This window comes from Trichosurus vulpecula, chromosome 1 (genome assembly GCF_011100635.1).
Source record: "Trichosurus vulpecula isolate mTriVul1 chromosome 1, mTriVul1.pri, whole genome shotgun sequence".
In the NCBI taxonomy this organism is placed as follows: Eukaryota; Metazoa; Chordata; class Mammalia; order Diprotodontia; family Phalangeridae; genus Trichosurus; species Trichosurus vulpecula.
In genome coordinates, this window is record NC_050573.1 from 11,332,607 (window position 1) to 11,350,452 (window position 17,846).

Genomic DNA, 17,846 nt, shown 5'->3' on the forward strand with positions numbered 1-17,846 from the left:
ATCTCAGCTGCCTCCAAGTCTAGCAGTCACAGGCCTCCCCAGCAGTGGCCAGGATGTCAGGAGATAGTGGTCTCAGGCGCAGGGTCTCTGCACTGACTCTGGGGTGCTGGTCTTTGCCTTAGTGTCTCTGGCAGAGAACGACCCCCACCATCCTCAGTGCTGGAGGAATGACGGAGGTCACTAAGGAACTCGAAGGTGCTTTGAGAAGCTAGGGGCCGAGATGGCTACCTTGGTGATTCCTGCTTTTTTTGGTCTTAGAGCACTTCTCTGGCCAGCTGTGTGTCAGTGGTGGGGGGAGCCTCCTGGGCAGCCCAGCCCCTTTGGGGAGCTTGTACATCTAGAGCCAGAGGCAGCCTTGGAGATCACCAGGTCCTGACCCCACATTTTACAGATGAGGAACCCTCAGCCCGGAGAGGGAAATGACTTGTCTGACAGTAGTAAGTAGTGGAGCCAGATTTGAACCCAGGCCCTCAGACTCTTGATCCTCCTGTGACTTGCTCCTTTACCAGTTTCTCCCTCAGACCACCCCCCCACCCCCTCCCCAGGCCTGCACAGAACACAAACACATCACCCAAAATGGCTCGCTCTGTAAACCAGGAGTGGCAGCATGTGGTCATCTCATTGCTTTAAACCTTGGCAAGCAGCTGGGGAAGAGGAGACCCGAGCTGGAGGCTGGAGGCCCCTCAGCCCAAGTGTGAGTCTGGGGGCCCTGCAGCTACCTTCTGAGGCTGCCCAAAACTCCAGAACGATCCACTTCTGGCCAGCCCTTGGACGCTTGGGCCTGGCTTGCACCTAGGGATGAGAGATGTGGCGGCCAGGAGTGAGGGTGTAGTGACTTGTCTTGGGAGGGGCCTGTTTCTCTCTCCTGTTTCCCAATACATAGAAATAGAAATTAAAATGAGCAGAGATGAGGTTAAGGGGACTGACCGAGGACATTTCCCATGGGAGATTATGGTGGTGACTTTGGCTGTTCTCCATAACAGACACCAGCCCCTCTGGCACCCACAGGATCTGTGTCTTACACAACCTTCTTTTCCTCTAGGTCGACTTAATATCACCTATCCAATGTTGTTCAAGCTGACCAATAAAAACTCCGACAGGATGACCCACTGTGGCGTGTTGGAGTTCGTGGCAGACGAGGGTATTTGTTATCTTCCCCACTGGGTGAGTAATTCAAGGCTAGCCCTGCCCAAAGTGACCCACAATGCACTGGGTCCATGGCCGGCAGATGGTGTCCGTAGCAGGTGACCCTGGGGTTTCTCAAAGGCTGTGTCGTGGGCTGCTGGCCTTGTGGGCCCGGTCGTGGATGGATGGCCTGTCAGTCAGCTAAGGACTTGGATAAAGCCAGGGGTGAAATCCTTTCCCATTTGCAGATGGCCCAGAGCTAAGAGGGGGCAGCCAGAATTCTTAAAGATCTAGGCAAATCTCAGAAGCAGGACTCACCTTGAAGGAGTTACCTGGGCCAGAAGGGGTTCTAGTTGAATAGAAAGATCTTGTGAGGCCGAATCTACTTCACTAACACAAGGGGAATCACTGGAAAGTCAGTGGCCTAACTAAACATCCCTGGGGAGGCCCAGGGGGCAGGGCAGTTCTGAGCCGCAGCTCAGCGTGAATCATCAGTCATGGGACCATGTCAGCATGCACGGAGAGCCTCCCTGGGCCTGGCCAGGCCCCTCTGGAGAGCAGCCAAAGGCAGGTGGCCAGGGGATCCAGGGCCTTGAGGGTGGGCCATCAGAGCACCATCTGAAGGAACTGGGGCTGGGGAGTGGGCAGACGAGAAGCCTTTATAGAAGTACGTATGGTGGGTGTCTCTAAATGTTTGACGGTCTGTCATGGGTGAGCTACAATCTGCTTGGCTTCAGAACAGAACGGGAGCAGTGCAGTCAGATGCAGGCTTGATGCCTAGAAAACCACCTTCCCGTTATCTGAACCTGTCCCTTATCCTGGGGGCCTACTCAGTGGAGAGGGGGCCGCCCCTCACTGGAAATCTTCAGGCAGAGGTTGGTTGAACCCTAGTTCAATTTTTGTCCCCATGGGGGCCCGACCAACCTCACTAATGTGGGAGACACTGTCGCACATCCCAGGGCCATCCCAGAGGCCTGCAGGGCAGAGTTTCGTACCAGCAGAGGGAGCATCTCTACTGATGAGATCACATGTACCTGTGAGGCTTTAAATAAGTCATTGTCGGTCTTCTTGATGCCACATTCTGAGCCCAGTGTCAATACTTGGCTGTCTGCCTGCACAACCTCCAGAAAGTGGGCTGAAAACACAGGTCAGGGAATAACAGAAGTGGCATTAAGCACCTACACAGCGCCTCCCAGTGCCCAGCCCTGTGCTAAGCGCTTTGCACATTAACGTCATTTGATCCTCACAAGGACCCTGGGAAGTTGGTGGGGTCATTATCCTCATTTTAGAGATGAGAAAACTGAGGCTGGCAGAGGAAAAGTGACACAGCCAGAAACTGAGATTTAAAGGGACAAGGCTCATTCTGAGGCCGGCCTCCCATTTATCCTGGCTGTCTGCCCTGCCTAGAATGCTCTCCCTCCTCATCTCTGCCCCTTCAGGCCCCCTCCCAAACCCTACCTTCTTCATGAAGCCTTTCCTGGTGACACTTAGTGCTCACACCTCCCCGTACCACTCATCTCCAGCTGATCCGTCTGTGTCCTCCCGCCTCCCAATCTGTCTGTCCTCCCCCCCATCTGTCTGTGTCCTCCCCCAGACATCCTTCTTCCCTCCAGGTGTCCATGTCCCCCCCAAGACGTCTGTGTCTTCCCCTGATCTGTCTGTGTCCTCCCCCCTCAGATATCTGTCCCGCCCCAAACCAGGAGCCCCGTCAAGGGCCCCACATTTCCTGCCTAACTGACTGAGTTTTAATCCTACATGTGCCACAGAGCCCTGTGGGCGAGTCATTCCACCTCACTGAGCCTCAGTTTCCTTTTCTGTCAAGTGAAGGGTTGGACCAAGCAACCTTTGAAATCTAGTCGAGCTCCAGAGTAAAAGGGCATTTGCTTAAGGAAGTCCCTGTGGTCAGACTGTCTGGCTCTTGGCCTTGGGCCACCTCTGGCCCGTGGGCTGTAGACAATGCCAGGCCGAGGGGAAGAGCCTCAGATTCCAGACCTGAGGGACTTCTGAGCTGGCTTTTCCATCCCTAAAGTGGGCCTGAGAATGCCCGGACCACCCCCTGTGCAGGGCCTGCTCGAGTTTCCCCTGCAGACTCCCGACGCACACTTGCCTCTCATATGGGTGGGACACCCGGCTGGAGCTGGGCAGGCATTGGGACCACTTCATCACCCCCCAGCCCTGGAGCCTGCATTCAGAGCTTCCTGCTTGCCAGCTCCAGTTCCAAAGACCCTTTGGCCATTTCTAACAGGGAGCCAACGCAGAGGCAGTAAACACATAAGGTCACACAGCTAGGAAGGGTCAGAGCCAAAACTTGAACCCAGGTCTTCTGACTCCCAGGCCTCTGCTCTTAGCTCATGCTGAGGGAAGGGCTTTGGAAACTTTGGGGTCCTTCAGGCAATAATGAAGCACCTAGGGCAGCCCTGAGCAGCAGGAGAGAGCCTCAGTTTGTGACCAAGATGTTGGCCATGCATCCCCAGCCCGCCCTGCCTTCCAGTGGGCAGCAGGAGGGGCCTCCAGTAGCTCTCCCTCCGGGCTCGGGTTTGGCCTTCCCCACCTCGGGGCTCTGACTCCCTGCCAGTCCAGGCCCTCAGCCTTCACCAGTCATTTCTCCTTGACCCCCGTCTCCCAGGCAGAGGCCTAGGTCGCCCCCGGGCCCTGGTCCTGCTCCTCATCTGCCAGCCCAGCCCAGGCAGCATCTTCCGTCTTCTCCCCTCTCCATTCACTGCTTCTGTGTCATCCCCAACTCCCCACCGCACTCTGGCCTCCCTTTGGGCCTTTTTCCATTCCTCTTCCTGGCTTCCACCTGGCAGTTTGGTGGTAGAGTGGATAGTGCTAGACCTGGAGTCAGGGGGAGCTGAGGTCAAATCCTGCCACAGACACTGGCCGTGTGACCCTGGGCAAGTCTTTGGCCTGTTTTCTGCCTTGGTTTCCTCATCTGTAGAAGCACCTGCGCCTCAGAGCTGTGGGGAGGACAGAACGAAACATTATACTGGTGACCACCTCACTCCTGGCTGCCTCCCTCTGCTGGTTTTGGTCATCCTTCTCCCTGGCTAACTGCTCCGTCTCCTCGTCCATGAGACAGTTCCCTTACACTGGGTGTTCCCCAAGGCTTGGTCCCGGGCACCTCATGTCCGCTCTCCTCCTGTTCCTTTAAAGGTCAAGGCAGGACACTGACCGTGGTCCTCTCCTGCTTGTAAACTCTCTGTGGCTCCCTAGTACCTCCCAGCTCCTCTTTGTGGACTGGAGGCCCTCTCCCCTCAGGCTCCTGTGTGCTTCTCCATCCTTATCTCCTCCAGCTGCCCATCCCCCTCTCCCCCTCAGCACCCCCCCCCCCCCCCCGGACATAGCACATCCCCTTACACCTTCATCTGCATTAGCCGATCCCCGTGTCTGTGGTGTACGCTGTCCTCGTCTTCATGGCCCAGAATCCTTATCTGCCCTCTGGCCCAGGTGCTGCCTCCTCCCTTGTTCTATAGAACCTCCTTCCAGGTTCTATACTCACACACGTGTCGTGTCCCCCAGAGAATGGCAGCTCCCTGAGGACAGGAACTGTCTCGTGCCTCACTTTGTATCCCCAGTGCTCACCACAGTGCCTGGCACGCAGTAGTGTTATACCAGAAGTGAGTGACACAGGCCACAGAGTATAAGTTTTAAGTGGAGAATTTATTTAGCTGGCGGCCATTGGGGTCTTCCCAAATCAATGGCAATGTTTGAAGCGAAAGGGTAGTTTATATAGAGAATACAGGATTCGGTGCTTAATTATCTCTTGAAATGTCATTTTGCAGACTCGGCACGCCTGTACCTTTTATGACCATGATCAAAGGAAACTCCTTAATAGATTGTAGATACAACATATCAGACAGCTGACTAAGTGTCAACTGAATTGCAACCCAGGATCTCTGTGTCCAGTTTGCCATACATCCCACAACATGACTCATGAGATAAGAGCTAGGAACAGTCACATAATTCAAAAGAACATCTGGGGCTGAGGCTTTCATCCTTCAAGGCCATAGGCAGACCGAGGGATGCTCCAGCTGGGTCTGTTGAAACGAGATAGAGTCGTCTCTCAGCCCGCTCAGGAAAGAAACAGAGATTGCTAAGCATCAGGCCCTTCCCTTGGCCATACTCCATACTCCCAGAACAGTCACGGGGGTGGGGGGGTGGGGGGGGGTGTCAAGGACACCCACTGAACGCCAAACGGCAGGAACTAAGCCTGATTTTCTTACGCAAACTGGGGTTTTTTTAGTTAGGGGCTGGGGGCAGGGTTTTTCTAGCAATAGCTGGCTGTTCAGTTATCACAGTAGGAGCTTATTAAATATTTGTCGACTGACTGGATGGTTCTCAGCACTGGGAACATAAAGACAAAACTGAAGCAATGTCCTCTGGGGCCTCCGGACTGGACAGGACCCTCAGACCAGGGCTGCTGACCCTGAGCTGGCCCCCCCCGCTCCCAGTCATCCTTAGAAGCAGTGCTCACCTTCCGGCCAGACTCCTTGGCTGGGATGCTCCGATACATGTTTTACCTCCCTCCTTTACACAGGCATTCATCCCCGGTTTGGAATGCCCGGTGGCTTCTGATTGGTTGTCTCCCCCCCATCTCATTCTCTGCCAAGAGGGCTTTGTGTCCAGTCCCTGTTGATGAGGGACCCTCTCTTGGGTGGGAATCAGGAAATGGTCAATGTGATCAGTGTGATCAGAGGACAGGCCAGGGTAGGACCCACGGACACAGCCCCAGACCCACTGGGCTCCTTCACCTTCAGCCCCCTGGCTCTTCCTCCTACTTCTGCTGACTTCCCCCTCTCGGCTCATTCTGTCCCGACAGAGCGACTCCCCTACCTAGCTTGGCTCCAGGGCCGAGGTGACCGCAGCTGTCCCTTGCTGTCATATCCTCTGCTGCCTTGCTGCCCCTCCCATCTGCACTTCCCCAGGGCCCCTTCTTCTCACGCAGGTGGCCGAGCACTGATGTCTGTGCAGACAGGAGGCCTGGGGTTCCAGCCAGGACTTGAGGGGAAGCAAAGTTTCCATGTGACCTTTGGCTTAATCCCCAGGGCTAACATCCCATCAGGGTTGGGGATCCCAGTACCTCTGGGTCCCTCGAATGTAGAGTAGGACCAGAGAGCCCAACCGTTTAGTGAGAAAGAACACCAGCCTTGAGGCCAGAGATCTGAGTGGCCTCTAGCGCCACCATTTACTGAGGGCGATTTTTTTTATATTTAACTTTTTTTCCCTCAGTTACATGTAAACAAACATTTTTTACATTCTATTTTAAGATTTTGAGTTCTGTATTGCCTCCCTGCCTCCCCTCCCCCTTTCTTTACATGTGCAGTTAGGCAAAACATTTCCGTATTAGCCAAGTTGCAAAAGAAAATACAGACCAAAAAACCAAGAATACTTAAGTAAAAAAAAAAAAAGTCTGCTGCACTCACACTCCATCTGTTCTTTCTCTGGAGATGGGGAGCCTTTTTCGTCACCCAGGGGTGATGTTGAGCAAGTCAACTTAACCTCACTAATGAAGACTCAGTTTTCTTATCTGTACAGTGGGTACTATATCTACCCTGGCTCCTTCCTAAAATCCTAGGTTTTAGAGCCGAAAGGCACCGTGGGGATCACCCCTCCCTAATCCAGGCCTCTCCTTTTGTAGATGAGGAAAGAATGCTCAGTTTCTGGTTGAGAGACTTGTCCAGGCTCCCTCAGGGAGTGGAGAACAGAGCCTGGATTAGACCCACACCCAGTCTTTTGACTCCATATCCAGGGCCCTTTCCAGGATGCTCTGTTACCTTCCTCCAGGGGTGTAGGGCCAGGGACTAGCCTCTAGATTCGTTGGTTGGGGGCACTCCCTCCCCAGTGAGGGTCATCACCTTCTCTGCACCTTCTAGGCTCAGAGAGGGATGTGTCTTGGCCACGGTCACATGGCTGGCGAGGTCAGAGGCAGGACTTTTCCCCAGACCTTGGATACTTTATAGAGCAGCTCTGTGCCCATGGCCTGTCAGCTGGAAGAATCCTGGAAGTGTGGGTGGAACGTAGACCCGAATAAGTCAGGGGAGATGGTCCTGGTGTGGCAGCGGCTGCAGGGACTCAGGGACCATTCCTGTGTCTGCTTCCTTCTGTAGATGATGCAGAACCTGCTTTTGGAAGAGGGGGGCCTGGTGCAAGTGGAGAGTGTCAACCTGCAAGTGGCCACTTATTCCAAATTCCAGCCCCAGAGTCCAGATTTCCTGGACATCACCAACCCGAAGGCCGTGTATCCTTTGGGCAGGGGGGGGGGGCCCTCTGTGCTGTCTGTGTGTTTTTGTTGTGGGTGCTCCTTTGTATTGCTACCTTGTTTTCCCATCCCCTCCCCTCCCTCCAGCCTATCCACTGAGCTTTTCCTTATAACAGGATAAAAGTGGTGACCCTCAAGGGTCTCTTTCTGGAGGCAGGAAACGGCCAGTCACTGGGAAAAGTGTTTGCAGCTGCTGGCCATCCTGAGCATAAGGAACGAGGGCACGTAGCTGCAGAAGGGCATTGTTGGTTCTCGGGGCACAGGGAGCCGTGCGCAAAGGGCCTGTTTCAGCATACAGTTAAGTGTTAGTGAAAGCCTGGCCGTGGGTTGATAGATGCTCCAACTGATGACCTAATGGGGCTGTGGAGGACTCCCTAACCTGGCTGTACCTCAGTTCAGCGGAAGACAGACCTCTCTGCTGCAGAAATTGAGAAGCCGAGGCTTCAGCCAGACTGGACGACCCCCATCTCTTGTCTCCTGCCTTTCCCTGTGCCATCTCCCAGCCTGCCCCTTCTCTGATCTCCCTGGGCTTCTCTGGGGCCTGCCCACAGCGCTCACTCCTTCAGGATGAGACTCGAGTTTATTTAATCATCACCATCTGCTTACATTTAATTTTGCCAAGTAACTCATATTGAATCTATTGCTTTAATGCCTGGAGCGAGAAGGTAAGAAAGGTCCATGTCAGTTCTCCTGTGATCTCAGAGTCCAAACGTTCCTGGCCCTTTTCTAATGGGAAAGGCTTGGTTGGCTGGACTGAGAACAGGGCCTTGGGATTTCCAGTCCCTTTCAGGAGGCGTTTCTACTTCTTGTCTTGTTGCCTTGACACCGTTTCTGAACAGATTGGAAAATGCTTTGAGAAACTTTGCCTGTCTGACTACTGGGGATGTGATTGCCATCAACTACAATGAAAAGGTGAGTCTCATGTGGGTGAGGCATCCGCTGAGTGGCGAGTGGAGGTTCTCCCAGGTGCAGCGCAGTCAGGGATGCTGAGGCTGCTGCTTGCTTCAAGCCCAGTCTCACCTGGCTGACCACAGGACAGGCACTGCCCCTCCATTCATCATCAGGTGGCCTTCCAGCACCCTGGCCTGTTACCATACCTGCTCAGTACCCCTTGGAGTGGTCATTTCCTCAGGTGTGCTCTTAGAAAGCTGCATGCACCTCTCCTGTGGCCTAAACATTATTAAACTATGCATGCTCCAAAGAGATCAGAGAAGGGGGAAGAGGACCCATGTGTACAAAACTGTTCATAGCAGCCCTCTTTGTGGTGGCCACGTGGAAACGGAAGGGCTGCCCATCAGGCGGGGAGGGGCTAGACTGTGTGATAGAATAGGGCTGTGCTGTAAGAAGTGATGAGCTGGTGGATTTAAAAAAACATGGAAAGACTTGCATGAAATAACAAAAAGTGAAATGAGAAGAACCAAAAAGATGCTGTACACAGTAAGAGTAACTGTGAATAATTTAGCTATTCTGAGAATATGAACATTCAAATCAACGACAAAGGACCTATGAAGGAGAAAGAACTGATAAATAGAACGATGCATAGTATGGTTTTACATACACATATATATACATACGTGTGTGTGTGTGTATGTGTGTGTGTGTGAGAGATAGATTGGTGACCTCTAGTGCTGGGTGGGAAGGGACAGAAAAAGATGGTTTGGAACTTAAAATGTAACAAAAATCAATAAAAATAAATCTTGAAAACATAAAAAAAAACCCCAAGTTCATGGACCCTGGGTTCAGAAACCCTGATCTGGGTGTTCTCTAAGGTGCCTTCTAAATTCCTATAATCCCATGATTTCTCTGTCCTCTCCCAGCCTCCAGAGACTGAGGTAACCAGGAGAAGCAGAAATAACATTGGCGCCAGTGTCAGGAAGAGAGCAAGAGCTTGTGCCCCAAATGCCTCACATTCCAGGGCCCACCTGGGTATCCTTGGCACCTGGACCCAGTGGAGCCCCATAGCTGCATGCCAAAGGAAATCCTGAGGGCATTCTGGGCACATTTCTCCAGGGGGTTTCCACCTGTGGTGCAGCAACATAGCTGGCACCCATAGCACCCCTTAAATCAAGGAATGCCCCCCAAAATGTCAGCAGCCCCTGTGAGTGCACTGATCAGAACTTGGTTAGAGGTGGGCATGTGCCCCGTGGGCCTCCTGTCACATGCTGGATTTGGATTGGGAGGAGCCTTAGAGCTTGGGAAGGTCATCCCCCCCCCTGCCAGCCTCAGTTTCCCCATTTGTAAAATGGAAAGGTCAGATTTGCCAGTCTCTGGGGTCTGTGCCAGCTCAGAATCCTTAGCCCTTCTTTCGGCTTTCTGATCCTCATGCTGGTGATATTTTTGCTCTCACACAGATCTATGAGCTTCGTGTGATGGAGACAAAACCAGATAAAGCCGTATCTATCATAGAATGTGACATGAACGTAAGTGCCGTGTCCCAGGGAGGAGCTACCCTGTGGTTTGGGAGAAGGGCTCTTTGGGGCGTGGGGGGGAAGGGGCATCTGTGTCAGGAACCAAGAGGAGGCTCCATAAAAAGAACCCACATGTCTTTTCTGAGCTTCGTCTTTGGCATTAGCTCCCTTGTCCTCAGAAAGCAGGAGTCATTGGGAAGCATGTGGAAGCCCAGTGTGACCCCAAATCCTAGACCAGTGAGGCTCCTATTAGGTCCTGTCACCCAGCAAGTGCTTGGGCAAAACCACTCCTTTGCCCAGATGCCCTTGTCTTTCATGGTGGCAGCCTGGAGGGGGAGAAGGCTGCTGGGATGTTTGGGGCACGGGCCCACCTCTTGCAGAATGGCCTTGCAGCAGTCAGGCCGTAGGAGGGAAAGCTTTCAGAGCGTCAGGTCTTAGACCAATTGTTATGATTAGCCAGATGGCATGGACTAGTCTTGGTTGTCCTTTAGGTTCAATTCTGGCTCCAAACAAGCCTTCCAGAAACATCCCAATCTGGGGTCCCCTTGGCAGTTCAGAGAGCTCACTACATCCTGAATGACCCTGAGCCTCTGCCAGATCCTTGTGAAAATCCCCTGCACTTTGCCTTTCTAGATAAGTTTAATGAGAGAAAGCCATCAGACTCTTCTAGCCTGGAGTAAGGGCTTCCCCCTAAGCAGTTAATGGGAATGTGTGAAAACCTTAGGTCCCTCCCTCTCAGAGGGAGTGCCTGGGGACCAGGAGGCCTGCCACTCCCTGCCCATCCGCCCTCCCAGAGGGAGTGCACAGGGACCAGGCAGCCTGCCACCCCCTGCCCACTTGCCCTCCCAGAGGGAGTGCACAGGTGGCATCACTGCTCCCTGCCCACCTGCCACCCCCTACAGAGGGAACGCACAGGGACCAGGTGGCCTCGCTGCTCCCTGCCCACCCTCCTTCCCAGACCCCATCAGCTCTGTCTCCCTCCCATCACTTCACCTGTGCCCTTAGGGAGCATCCTGTTGAGTGTTGGGTTGGAGGCCAGGGGGCCACATATAAAGCTTGCATATATACAGAATCGGAAGTTGTCATGAGTTAGTGACCAAGAGGGGAGAGTGGGTGTCCAGGAAATCTTGATGGTCCAGGTGGCAGCAGCTTCAAAAACCAGGTAGGAATTTAGCCAGCAAAGCTGGGCAGAAAAGATTACATCCTCTGCCTTTCATCTGTCTGTCTTGGGGCTAGCCCTAGAAGCTCTTCCATTGATAGAAAGAAGTTCCCCAGGGTTGTCTGTGACTGGGGGTCACTAGGCGCTGTTGGAAGAGGCTGGGAGCCAGGAAGACCCATTCTAAAGAGGGGCAGACTGATGGCCTCAACCCTGCCCCTCAGGACAGTCTCTCTCCTGTTTGGATCTTCAGGTCGACTTTGATGCCCCCCTGGGCTACAAGGAGCCAGAGCGGCAGGCTCAGCACGAGGAGACGGTGGTGAGTTGGGGCCAGGCTTTGCCTCCATGGCGCCTTCTTGCAAATCTGCTCTTGACTCCTGGGTGTCATCCCTGGTGTGCAGTAGTTCCTGGTGACTCTTCCTAAGCCAGTGGACTTTTGTGACCCAGCTCAGAGCATTTCCCAGGGAGGACCTTGGGGCGGGGGGCACTGCAGGTGTAAGAGAATGAATCGCTGTTTGTTTTCCTTTGCTCTCCCAGGACGTGGAAGCCGACCACAGTGGCTATGTTGGAGATCTCGGGTTCCGGGTAAGTCCCGTTTCCTACTTGTCTTTAAAGAAGTGGAATGAGCAGATGCTGGGGCATGTGGTGGGCAAGAGGACACCAGGCAGACCTCAGGCCAACGAGCTCCTCTCAAGTCCCTCCTGGCCGTCTTGTGTCCCCAGGTTCCTCGTAGATCGGGGTCTCAGTCCTGACCCATCCTCTCATGGCCCACCTGGGTACCCGGGCCCAGCTCCAGCAGCTTTGCCTTTTACCTTGGCTCTGGAACCCCGAGTTCCTTAGACTGTCAGCCCAGCACCCATGCAGCCTCCAGCTCCTCTTGGGCATGGGAAGTGAAACCATTTGTTCAGTATGTTACCAGGAAACGGGTGGAAAAAAACCCAGCTCCTTCAATGTGGCATGGCATAGACCAAAGTGGGGGAGCTAGGTCAGCTGGTCAAGCACAGAGTGAGGGTGATGGAGCTGGGGAGCCGCTTGTGCCAAAGCCAGAGGTCTGGGCAGCCAGCAGAGGGAGGGGGACCTGAGAGGCCCTTGGCAGAAGCCGAGAAAGTGAGGCAGGTGAGAGACCCGATGTGTGACCTGCAGGGCTCTGGAGATCTTGGAGCCCAAGTGAACAGGATGCTCTGCCCCGGTGAGTGCCCAGGGAGGCCTCCAGCAGGGAGAACAAAGATGGGTCACAGCTTGGGAAGCTGTGGGAACAACAGCGGGAAGGCGTCATGCCAGGGCCCTGCTCCTGGGGAAGTGGGATAGGTGCAGGGCCCTTCTGGCTTTGTCTGTGAGGCAGAGGGGCAGAAACTCCTCCCCCCCCCTGCTCCCAATGTACCAGCCCCACCCCCAAGTTGACACGGGGCCTTGGGCCTCGGTCTGCCACTGGAGCCTTGCCCACCACGCAGCTGCTTTTAACCTTGGGCCGTGTCCCATCAGCAAAAACTGAAACATTGGAGTTCAGGTGATCTGTTATTGTTTGGGCAGCTAGGTGGGTGGCGCCACGGTACAGAGTGCAGGCCCGGGGGCAGGAGGACCGGAGTTCCAGTTTGGCCTCTTTTAGACACCTCCCGGCTGTGTCACTTCACCCTGTGTGCCTCAGTTTCCTCCTCTGTAAAATGAGCTGGAGAAGGAATTGGCAAACCCCCCCAGTGTCTCTGCCAAGAAAACCCCAGACAAGGTGACAGAGAGTAGCGCACAACTGAGAACACAACTAAACGGCCACAAAATCGTTGTTCCCCATTAGCACATAAATAGTGCTTTGAGGCTTATTAAGAACTTGCAAATATTAATTATCCTCACAACCCTGAGAGGCAGGTGCTCTTATCGTGCCCACTTTACAGGTGAGGAAACTGAGGCCGGGAGCACAGAAGTGACTTTTCCGGGGCGGAGATCTGAACCCCAGGGCTCTGTCCACTGTGTCACTGTCCCTCAGGGACAGCCAGACCTGCCTCTCACCTTCCACTGGGAAAGGTGTGGCTTCAGGATGTGGCACTGTCCTGAGGGTCACCCAGGTCATCTCAGTGACCATAGTCCTCCCATGCCCGCGTCTGCCTTCCCTGCCAGACGAGATGCTGGCCCCTGCTTCTGAGCCTCTGCCTGTGGAGGCTCCACCAGCTTCCCACAACCAGGCTGCTCTCGAGTCTTGCTGGTTCTGCCTTCACCACATCGCTCCTAGACTTCCCCTTCTCTCTGTTCACATGGCCACCAGCCTAGGGCTGGCTCCCATCCCCCCTTGCCTGGTGTCCTGGCATCTAGGCTCTGATTTCTCATCCTTCATACAGCTGCTGGTGGTGTTCCTGATGCAGGTGCTGTCCACATTTCTCCACTGCTCTGTAACCTGTGGCTCCCTGTCCCCTCAAGGACCACATACAAATGCCTAGTGTTTAAGCTCTACCCGTTCTGGCTCCAGTCTACCATTCCAGCCTTGGTGACTCCTAGACTGGCCAAGCAAGCCTCCAGGCTGTTCCTCCCACTGTCTCCCAGGCCTGGAAGGCTTGTCCTCTTGCCCCCTCTACCTCCATGCATTATGGGGCCTTTCCATGTCCTCAACACCAAGCCCAGGGCTTGGCCTAAGGTTGATGCTTAATAAGTATTTGATGTAGAATGTGTCGGCAGTGAGTGTTTAACAGCCTTTGCTTTCCTAGGCCTTCTCTGGCTCTGGAAACAGATTGGACGGGAAGAAGAAAGGCATAGAACCCAGTCCTTCCCCAATCAAGCCTGGAGACATTAAAAGGTGAGTGTGTATGCACAGGCCTTGCCTCCCTGGCATCCTGGGGCACTCATCCTGCTGCAAACTCGAGAGTCTCAAGCCTTCTCTGGGCCTCTGGCTCTTTTGAAAGGTTGGCCTTGGGTTTTGGATCAGGAATTGGTTTTAGTCCTGACTTTGCAACCTTCTGAACTGGTGCTTCAGCATCTGAACAGTGGGGTCTTTTGGTAACGCGTGGGCCCCACCCCAGGTATCCTGTTACAACCGCCCCGTGAAGTGGGAGGCATGGGAACCCTATTGTGCAGATGAGGATGTGGAGGCTCAGAAGGATGAAGTGGCTAAGCCAAGGAGGGGCAGCCAGTAGGTGTCAGAACTGGGACTTCACCCCGAGTCTCCTGCATACACTGAGCCCAGCCTGTGCAGCCTGGCTAGCCACAGATCTAGGATAATTCATTTCACAGAGGGTCAGACCATCTTGGTATCATTCTTTACTGAGTGTGATCTAGAATCAGAGAAGTCGCTTCTCAACCTCCACCCTCTCTGTCCAAGGCTCTGATGAGCCCACGCTCCCAAAGAGCAAGCTTGACCCTCCACCTGCCAGCAGATCAGAAGAGCCCGTCCATCCTCAGGGGTGGGGACTGCATGCTCTCTGGGTCTCCCAGGGAGGATTGTTGGCTTGTTTTTCTTCAGTTAATGTTCCTTCCTCCTTCTTTCTTCAGAGGAATTCCTAATTATGACTTTAAACTTGGTAAGATCACTTTCATTCGAAATTCACGTCCGATGGTCAAAAAAGTTGAAGAGGTGAGTTTTCCCAGTTTTGTTATGTTCATGTCGAATGCACATTTTTCTCAGCTGTCTGACCCAGGGCCAGGGGTAAGAAAAAGCCAAACGGCTTCTCTCCCTGCAGCCCTTAGCCCTTCCCTTCTGAAGTCTCAGATGAGATAGGCTCACGGCCTGCCCCCAGTGCGGGTGGCTGCGCAGGCATCCGTGCAGTGATAAACCTCTCTTTAACAGGCTCTATTCTCAAGTGATGCTGTTGTCTGTCTCTGGGGCTCTTCTCAAAGCCGGGTAGGGCCTGCCCAAGCTGGGCTGTGCTGGTGTGGTCACCCTGCGGCTTGAGGACGTAGGCAGAAGGCACATTTGAGGCTAGAAACCAAGGCCTTGAAGCCTGGCCACATCAGCTTCTACCACTGCCCACAAGGTTGTTGCAGCCCAGCCCTGCTGGACTTTGTAAATAGCCACAAGAAAGAGGAAAGAAGGGGACTAAAGCCCAGAGGACCTGTCCCGTGTGCCCTGGGGCTCGCTGACCTCGGGGGAAGAAAGGCCTAGACTCTGCCTAGGGACAAAATTAACTAAGATTGTGGGGTAAATCATCAGAATGAATAGTCTCTTCTAAATCTATCGCCTACAGTATTTTTAAAAAGTGTCTTGAATGTTCCTTTTGTTACTGGGGGTGGCAGAAAGTTTAGCTGAGACAGATCCCTGCCCTCAGGATGCTTAGCGTCCAGTAGGAGGATTTGACATCACTACTGCCTGTCTGGGCGCCTCCACCCCTTCATTTGGGTGCATTTTCCTTCCTCCTTGGCTTAAGAGGTTTCATTTGAAATAGTCCAAGCTAGAATTACGACATGAGAACAGTCTGCCTGAGGGTGGTTCAGGGATTTCCCTTTACCTGAGGGATATAATTGTCACCAGAAGACAACTGACCTGCCTGGTTCTGATCCATGCCACCAGATAGATGATGTCACCTTAGATTTAGGGGGAGTGAAGCTTCAGGCACATTGCTTCTCTGCTGCCCATGGCACCGTGGGGCCCAGAGGCTACCAAAGATCTCCCAGACAGACACTGGGGCAGGGTGGCCCAGTAGGAAGAGAGCCTGTCGGCTGCACAGCCTCAGAATTCCAACAGCAGGGAAGCCCTCTGAGGCTGTCTATTGCAGCCAGTCCATGCATGAGCAGGACATCCCCCACGAGTGACCTCCCCTCCTGCCCAGGCTTTGTCGGAAGCTCCCTCGTGAAAGGAAAGGGTCAGGCACCTAATGGTAGGAAGGTTGGGTCTGCCTCTCAGGGAGCGTGTCGCACCCTCTACCACTGCTCATCTGGCCTCTGGCACCCAGCAGAGCACTCTGATCACTCTTCCGTGGTGGGCCCGTCAGATATTGGAAGGCTCCCCATCTTGTCCACAAGACAGGCCCGAGGGCCTTTGTCACAGTGTTGGCTGAAGTGTAGATAAAGTATGTCTGCCAGGCTGCCAGGCTCATGTGCTGGTCTGGTGACCCCAGGACAGAGGCGGGTGAGGCTCAGCTGGCACGGAGGCCGTTGGCATGCTCAGAGCAGAGGCTGACGCTCCTCATCCTGGAAGCATCCCGTGGTTTTAAACAGAGACTGAAGCAAGACACTGGAGAATCCTTTTAGTCAGATGAGCAGCGGTGGGGACGGCGGCCCCTTTCTTGGTGTGTCGTCTCCCTTGAGACCTGCCATAGCAGCTGCCCTTCTGGAGGAATGCGCTGCAGATTCTTCTGCCCAGCGTTAAGGCCTGCTGCAGTCTGGCTCCCCCTTTCCCAAGTCAGGACACAGGCTTTCCCCAAAATGTGCCATCTCCTGGCTCCCACCTGGCGTGGGCTGCAGGCCCTGCTTACCCCCAGCTCCCATAAGCTTTCTCTTCCTTCGAGGCCCCCTCCATGAAGACTTCCCTGATCACCTAGCTCAGGGCTGATGGGGGTGATGGAGGGTTTCCCAGGGCCTTGGGTGAGCTAGATGAGGTGTATGTAGCAAATCTGCTTCCTGAGGGGAGCCCCCTCAGGCTGTTGGGGTGAGCCGGGGGATTTACCCCAACATTGATCCTTTCTCTTCCCATTTAGGAGGAAACTGGAGGCCGATTCATTGCCTTTTCAGGAGAAGGACAGTCTTTACGCAAAAAGGGAAGAAAGCCATGAATTTGGGCCCTGGGCTAATTAGAAAATAAAATAATCTATTGCAGTCTCTTGGCTTTAGTTACTGGATTTGTCAGGGACAGAAGATGGTCACCAGAGGATACTTCATGACCTGCCGTTCGTTTCCTTTAGTGTTTCTTAAGAAATACCTCCCTTGCCCAGCCCAGGAAGCTTCAGGACTTGGTGGCAGTGTGCTTTTTGGGAAAGAACCAGCAGGACTGGACTGTCTCCAAGTTACCGAGGCAGCAGGCGAGCCCTCTGCACCTGCCCCCAGCAGCTTGGGGGGGCCCCCATGGGCTCGGTCTGGGCCGTGGGTCCTTTCTCTCCAACTAACGTGGTCAGAGAGAGACGGCATTGCCCACACCTGGAGGGTCCAAGTACCTTCTCTCCATTGGTCCTTTTTTATCCCCGCCTACAAATGCCATTTGACTAGCTCTGTGCCGTTGACCGCAGTGGTCACCCCTGGAAAGGGTTTGTTCACAGTGTTTTCTCTTGATTTGGCCAAGCCACGAACCCCCCCAGAAAGAAACTAATAATTGGCAAACCCTTCATTGTTGAGGCTGACAGTGGAAATCGTGTTCCATTAATAAACATGTTCTGTAGCAACTGTCTCCTTGCCTGTAAAACCTTGAGAGCCCAAACATTGGCACGGATGTTTGCTGAGGTTTCCCCTGGGGTTCTCATCAGCATTGTCAGTGTGGCTTCATTACTGGCCTGACTTAAACGTTCTGGGTCTCATTCGTGCTGGTTGGACAAGAAGACTGCCTTATTCTAGATTCTTCAGTTCTGCTCTTGATTTAATATTGGTTTGTCTGGACTTGGGTCTTGGCTTTTTTCACTCCTTTTTTAATTTAATATTTTATTTTTTTCCCCAACTACATGTGAAAAAGCAGTCTTAACATTCTATTTCTTAAAATTTTGAGTTCCAGATTCTTTCCCTCCTACCTGCCCTCCCTGAGAAGACAAGCAATTTGACATAGGTTATATGTGTGTAGTCATGCAAAACACATTTCCATGCAAGTCATGCTGTAAAAGAAAACAGACAAAAAAACCAACCCAAAAAATAAAGCCAGTAAAGAAAAAGTATCTTCGACCTGCATTCAGGCTCCGCCCGTTCTTCTCTGGAGCACCATCACGAGTCCTGCAGAATCTCTGGGGTCACCGCCTTGCTGAGAGGAGCTCGGGCATTCACAGCTGACCTGCAGACGATGTGG

At 53.5% G+C, this 17,846-nt stretch overlaps 1 protein-coding gene across 2 annotated transcripts in view; it reads left to right on the top strand.

Annotated features, from left to right (window-relative positions):
* Positions 1-17,238, top strand: part of UFD1 (ubiquitin recognition factor in ER associated degradation 1) — a 29,425-nt gene extending 12,187 nt beyond the window's left edge. Inside the window, exons 4-12 of one of the 2 annotated variants that reach the window (XM_036741407.1) lie at positions 1,043-1,164; positions 7,233-7,363; positions 8,224-8,296; positions 9,736-9,804; positions 11,202-11,267; positions 11,486-11,533; positions 13,639-13,727; positions 14,420-14,501; positions 16,561-17,238. In XM_036741407.1, the coding sequence (XP_036597302.1) occupies positions 1,043-1,164; positions 7,233-7,363; positions 8,224-8,296; positions 9,736-9,804; positions 11,202-11,267; positions 11,486-11,533; positions 13,639-13,727; positions 14,420-14,501; positions 16,561-16,635 (755 nt within the window). In that variant the 3' untranslated portion in view covers positions 16,636-17,238. The remainder of the gene's footprint in view (positions 1-1,042; positions 1,165-7,232; positions 7,364-8,223; positions 8,297-9,735; positions 9,805-11,201; positions 11,268-11,485; positions 11,534-13,638; positions 13,728-14,419; positions 14,502-16,560) is intronic. The other variant, XM_036741408.1, reaches the window with a different exon arrangement.
* Positions 17,239-17,846: the final 608 nt, after the last annotated feature.